General features: G+C 39.7%; 1 protein-coding gene across 1 annotated transcript; it reads left to right on the top strand.

Moving 5' to 3' along the window:
- The first annotated feature begins 4,401 nt into the window (after window positions 1-4,401).
- dand5 (DAN domain family, member 5) lies at window positions 4,402-5,451 on the top strand. The gene is made up of 2 exons (XM_005748975.1): window positions 4,402-4,869; window positions 5,152-5,451. The coding sequence occupies exons 1-2, from the start codon at window positions 4,402-4,404 to the stop codon at window positions 5,449-5,451; spliced, it is 768 nt and encodes a 255-aa protein (XP_005749032.1).
- The last annotated feature ends 1,168 nt before the right edge of the window (window positions 5,452-6,619 follow it).

Raw genomic sequence — 6,619 nt, 5'->3', positions numbered from 1 at the left:
TGCCACAGCCATCATAAACATCATAAAACAGATAAACCTCAACATCTGATTATGTTTGATAGCGTTATGACATTATTAAGTTCTTTTTTAGGTCAACGTTCTTATAAGAACTTCAAGCATGTGGAAAGTCCCTTTTATCTGGGACTCGTATCAACACTGAGAGTACCAATCTACTGTGCCTCCACCCAGTCTCAAATTGGGGAAATGTTATGTGTAGGTGAATGTGTCAACCACTATACCATAGAGCCATCTGTCTTTTAGCCACACAGGTCAAAAAAACTAAAGACATGCATACAAACACAACGTTTTATCAAGGCAGCAGACTCACAAACAGCCTTTTTCAGTAAATATATGAACCAATGCCTCCTCATGCAGGTTGTTTTCACAAATTTGACCAAAATTACCAAAAGTAATAACATTTTCTGTATTTTTTTTATTTGGTGTGTTGTAGTTTTCATTTTCTAATATTTTTTCCTAAATGTTTTCAATTTTGAGTTTGAGTTTTAGTTAACTAAAATAACCTCAGTCTGAACCAGACATTTCTTTGGGAGTTTGAGTTATTCCCCTGAGGTTGTCTTTCTATTAATCTGCCTGGAGGACTAAACGACTCCATGTCTTTTTGTTTTTACCACTGACATACCTATCTGCAACCTGATTATATTACTTTCTAGTGGGACAATAACAATAACACTAAACCTTGAACATTTTATTGTGGAAAATAAAACCCTTCTTAAGCACAGTCATTCCGTCTTTGTTCACCGGAGACTGAAGCCCGGCCTGTTGAATATGAACTGGGTTAAAGTTACAGACAGTAGTGAAGAGTTTTGATCAATGTCCCCAACTTATAAACTTCAGAAGTATTCTATAGTATAGTATGTTATGTTTTCTGGCTGGCTTTGTGGTGTCCTGATGACATAAAAAAATGTAAAACATCTTGATGTGGTACAATGTGATCATACTACCTCAAGATGTTATAGATCATAGATTGATTGTTTGTTTGTTTTCTTATAAAATTCTTATAAAATATAGACTTTTTTAGTAGATACACTTAGGAATAAAATCTCCCGAGGACAATCTTAAAGATAAAGTCTCTGACAAACAGTTTAATGGCCAGATGAGTTTATTTCTGCTGATTTTTCATAACGAATTAAGCAGATACCTCCAGTTGATTCTAAATATCAAGTCTCAATTTGTTGGTGGTTGATTGGAACTCTCAATATGATTTCAAAAGACATAAAGCTGCCAGTGAATGAGGCCATTTAGACTGAAAAAACAACAACAACAAAAAAAACCAAACAATAAATGATCACAGAGAAAAACATTAAAAGTGGCAAAATCAACAATCTGCAATCATAAAAAGGAATGAACTGGACAGCAGCACCAAAAGTCCTGAAAGTCGTACCAGTGCCAAAATCTCCAATCACAACATGAATCATGAATGGAAATACAGAGGAATTACAGTAGGGAGCACTGGTTACACTCAAGAACATTAGATTAGGCTTTGCCAGACATCATCTAAAGAGTCAGCACAGCTCTAAAAACAAAAAGAAACCTTTGGGCAGTTGAAACCAAAGTTTACCTGGGAAGAAGTATGAAGAAGAAAAGAAACGGCTCATGGGCATGTATGGCTGCAAGTGAAATCGGGTCACTAATGTTTATTGATGATATGACTGCCGATAGCAGCAGCAGGAAGAACTGTGAAGTGTGCAGGGCTATACTCTCTGCTTAGATGCAACCAGCTGGTGCAAAACTGATAGGACTTTGTGTTACAGTGCAAATGGATAATGATGCAAAACAAATGTACGTAACCCAAGAAGTCCTTAAAGGCAAAGAAAAGAGAAATTCTTCAATGTCAATGTCAGTCATCTGATCTCATCCCAACGGAGCATGCTCAGTTTCTGATGGCAAAAGTGAATGCAGACAGACCCACAAACAAGCAGCCCTTGAAGGTGAAGGCCACAGTGGCATAACAGAGCATTTCAAGAAAGGAAACACAGCAGTTGGTGATGTTTATGGTTTCAATCACTCCTTGTGTTGAAATTGTTACTCTGACCAGTTACTTTTGAGCTTCCAAAAATCTGGGACTGCATATAAAAATGATTGCAATCCCAAAACAGTTAATGCAAAATTTTTACTTTCAACCTCTTGAATAAAAGTTAAAAGTCTGCTTTTTAGTCACATTTCCATTCTTTGATTCAAAATGTAATTTAATATGACGTATAGAGAAATCGAAAAAGCGGATTTGTCCAGAAAGTTAATGCCCAAACTGCATACTTGAAAGATAAACATATTTTCATCCAAATCTGGTATTGTCGGAAAAAGCTGGCAGTCGGGCTTTCACAAAGTTACACATTCATGGACCGTTTCCTTCCAGTATGTGAATAATTCTAATGCATTACTTCCTGGAGTAACTTTATTGTCACAGTTTATGACGGGCCATCTTTTATATGGTGTACTTGTCATTTGAATAAACAGAAACAAAAGCCGCCTGTTCAGCTTTTAACCCCCACAACAAGCTGCTGACGTGTCATTGGTTTATTCAAATATTTACTGGTGTCTTTCTAGAGAATGGTATAAATGAACAGGAGTCCAAAGATTCCCAGTTCAATACTGGGAGGAGACACAAATCCTTTTGCAGTTATATCAGGAAGGCCTTTAGATATCTGCCAAATCACACATCTGGAGCTACCTGATGTGGCAACCCTTGAGAATAAGGAAGCAAGAAAAGCAGATCTAACCTGTCAGTACAGCCTTTTGTTGAAAAGCAGTGAAACAACAGAGGGGCTCTACAAAAATACTGATTGTAAAATGCACACAGTCACAGTCTGGAGGTTTGTTTAAATACTAAAGGGGCAATTGAATGGAAGAAGGAGGCAATAGTTTGTAAACTGTGCCCTCTAGTGGAGAATGATCATGCTGTAGCTGGAGGAATAGACCTTGAATGCTTTTTAAACACAGTCGCATAACCTTGAATTACTACTTATCTTGCTGGTAAATAAGGTTGATACTACAAATGTCACCCACATGAGTGCATGTGATAAAAAACCTACAAATAAACCAGATTCATTTACCTTTCCTAATCTTTCTCATTGTATGCGCTGATGTTAAATAGTGATTCTGGGAAGCAGAAACTGAGAAGAAGGGAGGGGAAAGTGACTTTTAAAGCCCAGGCTTGTATATGAGAAAGTTAAACACTGGTTCTGTTATAAGACTGTCAGCTAGTCTGCTTTCAACAGCCAGCATGTGATCACGTCACGGGTGACAGAGCACAATCAAGTCTAATGGCGCAATGATGGGATGCCAAGGGAGAGGCTAAGAAACTGCTTGCGGGAATACAAGGGAAGGAGACTGTTTGTTTACACGGGGAACATAAACTCATTATTGCTTTACAGTCAAAGGCAGCAGGAACACCTGTTGAATGACCGGCCCAGCTGATGAGACAGTGTTTCAAAAGTCTTTCTGAAACTGTGCGAGTATACTTTGAGTGTTTACGCATACACGTAAAATTCCCAGACCTCCAGGTTGAATTTAGGTTAATTGTGCATCAAGAATTCTAATTTAGTGATTCATTCTAATAAATTCCCACAACTGTTAATGTTTTCTTACCGTTATATTTATTTATTTATAATTCTTTCTTATCAGCACTGCAGTCATTTCTGCCAATAAAAAATTATATGCGGTTGTGTGCTAGGACAAGAAAAGACTTTTATTTAAAAGATATTGATATCTTATATGTTTTTCTATAACCAGATGAATACCTATGGGATATTTGGTGCTGTTAGGCAGCAAATAGCAAACATTAGACCATGTTTTACAAGAATGGTGTTCATACTTCCTCTATGCTGAAGGAGACTGAAGGTCTTTCCATTCAACTGTTGAAAAAACTTCTATATCTGTTGATGTTCTTTTGTTGTTGTTGTAAATATTCTCTCTTATTTTTTAATTAAAAGCATTCTAAATAAAAGTCGCAGCATAATTAGTGTTTGTGGAATCAGCCCAGATCGGATTAGTTTGAACTCCGAGATCAAGCTCACCTTTCAAATGTTGTGTTTTTATGACCGTCTTTTCCACACTTGCTTTGAAACTAAAATCCTCTCAGTCTGGCAACCATCCACGACCTGGACTTTTAAGCTGGGTGTGATGTCTGGTCTGGTGTGGGAATTGTGACACCTTCTTTGCATTAAACGCAGGTGAGAATTGGCAGCCACCTACATAAAAAGACTCCCTCCGCCATACTGGCAAAGCACTGACAGCAAGGTTGCCATTTGGAACCTTGGACCACAAACTACCAGACAAAGATTTCTTTTTTAATTTAATTTTTTAAAGTCAATAGTGGTAAATTTTAAAATAATTTCAGTGTTTCAAGTCATTTCTGCCAGTTATCCAACTTTTCCTCAGAGTATGGCTCTCCTCATCGCCTTTATCTTTTTGTCAAGTTGGACAGCGGCGGCTGTTACACTTCCTTACAGCTCGTATGTGAAAGGATCCAGGGTTGATTTTGAGTCATCTGGCAGCGGACCAGAGGAACCTGTCCGGGGGATTGTCAAGGTTGTGCAGCTGGACCATCATACCCTGACCCAGTCTGGATTCTTCAGAAGAGGACTGACCCCCAGAAGAGCCCCTTCCCACAGTACCAGACTGCCCTTCCCTTCCTTCTTGTCTCGCGGTCGTCCAGGTCAGGCTGTGGGCAACAAGGCTCCTGTAAATCCACTACACAACCTGCGCCCTAAAAACCCCACTGAGTTGGAGCTAAAGAAGAAGCAGGGCCTGCAAATGTGGCAGAAAGTCATAGATAAAGGCGGCAAGATGTCTTTGCCAGTGAACCTGAAGGACATGAAGCAGACATGCACTGCAGTACCTTTCACTCAGGTAAGAGCCAAAGAATCATACGTTTTCAGTTCTTTGCCCATTAATATGCACATGCAAATCAGCGTCAGGTTAACTGACTTCTTACACGACTATACACAGAATATTGGAAATTTCTCACTGTTAGTCACATTAGTGTTGATTTTTTTAAAAAAACGATTATTACAGTCTGCATTAGCTGTGGTGTTGAAGCGCTGATTTTTACTTTCTCAGAGGTAAAGGAAACATTTATGTCTATAGCTGCTGTGTTTACCCTAAACCTGACCCTCGCTGTCATCTTCCCAGCATGTGACAGCAGATGGATGCGAAACAGTGACAGTACACAACAAGCTGTGTTTCGGCCAATGCAGCTCCCTCTTTGTCCCGTCTGAAGGAGAGTTTGAAGGACTGAGTCCTGAGACAGGAGCCTTCCACCGGCGGGCCCCCTGCTCCCGCTGTGCACCATCAAAAGCTCAGACTGTTACTGTGCCTCTGCGCTGTGGAGCCGACGTCCGGGAGAAGCGAGTGATGGTGGTGGAAGAGTGCAAGTGTGAGACAGGCCGTGAAGAAAAGAGCGCCATGGCTGCAGGTTCCAGGCATGTGTAACGCTGTAAAAGCTGCCGCAACAAGGCTTCATGACATTTTGTGTTGTCTGAATGCAATCCTGTGTTGCAAATCACATAGAAATTCAAGTAGGAGACAAGTTTTTAATTTGAATCAAATCACAGCCAAAGTGAGCCACAATTTTTCATAAACGATAAAGTGATTATTTTAATAGCTGGAACAAATATTTGTATGTGTAATCGTATGTGTATCTGTATTTGTGAGTCTGAATGTATTATTCAGAAGGTAAACGTTCTGGTGGCTTCTCCCACCATCGCTTGTTGACAAAGTGACCTGAGCTTCGGTCACGCATTTTTCTGTCGCAACAAAAGAAATGGTCCACACTGGACTTATGATTAAAAGTGTGTTTAGATTAATCTAAACTGAAATATTGTGATCTGTGATATTGTCATTAAAATGTCCTCTTTGTCCGCATTCCTTTTTTTCCTGGCATTGCTAATTAGTTTTCTGCCAACACTGTTGGATTTACAAGAGCAATTTAGTTTGCATGCAAAGCTCAAGTAAAAAACATGAAGAGCATTTGTTGTTTTTTTTCCCTCCCACTCTTGTATTCAAGCATTCAAGTGTCAGCTTCTATATTTTATTAAAAAGCCGTGTTCCATCGACTTTTAGCACATAGCACTTACATCTGAAAGCACCGAACTAGACAGCAAGCAGGCTATTGAGCACAAGTACTTAGCGGTAAGCAAACATAATTGTTTCAGCATGGACCCCTGAATTATGTATAGGCACCACCTATTCTCATGCCCAATCTCTTTTCAAGCTAGCTGTGGGAATTTGAACATCCTTCACCACAGATGCACTTGAGCAAGAGGGCATGTGTGATTATGTGTGTATGTGCTTTTTCCCCCCCGTTAGAGCCCATAAAACCTATTATTCATTTATATCCTGGCACCTGGGCCTGGTAAAGTGAACTCATCCCACACATCCCTACATACATTCCCAGAGGAGCATAAAGAAGGGGGCTCTTTACGTCGCCTTGGCATGTTGTCAAAATGGCTGCTTAGATGGCCATTTGCATTCACGTGGGCTTTCTGAAAAAGTGAAAGCGTTCATTGCACTACGGGGGTGCATTGAGTCCCTTGGATTCCATTAGCATGTGATTAACATCTTGCGTTGATGGCTATATTTTCCGAGATTGATGGGACAA

Source organism: Pundamilia nyererei, unplaced genomic scaffold (assembly GCF_000239375.1).
Source record: "Pundamilia nyererei isolate P.nyererei 1_Seehausen unplaced genomic scaffold, PunNye1.0 scaffold00234, whole genome shotgun sequence".
NCBI lineage: Eukaryota > Metazoa > Chordata > Actinopteri > Cichliformes > Cichlidae > Pundamilia > Pundamilia nyererei.
Note: the sequence above shows the minus strand (reverse complement) of the source record. Positions and strands in the feature narration are given on the sequence as shown.

Bases quoted from the DNA above. Each gene is read 5' to 3' on its own strand.
- dand5 (XM_005748975.1), top strand. From the start codon at position 4,402: ATGGCTCTCCTCATCGCCTTTATCTTTTTGTCAAGTTGGACAGCGGCG. The intron at 4,870-5,151 runs GTAAGAGCCAAA...TCATCTTCCCAG, and splicing joins CTGCAGTACCTTTCACTCAG to CATGTGACAGCAGATGGATG.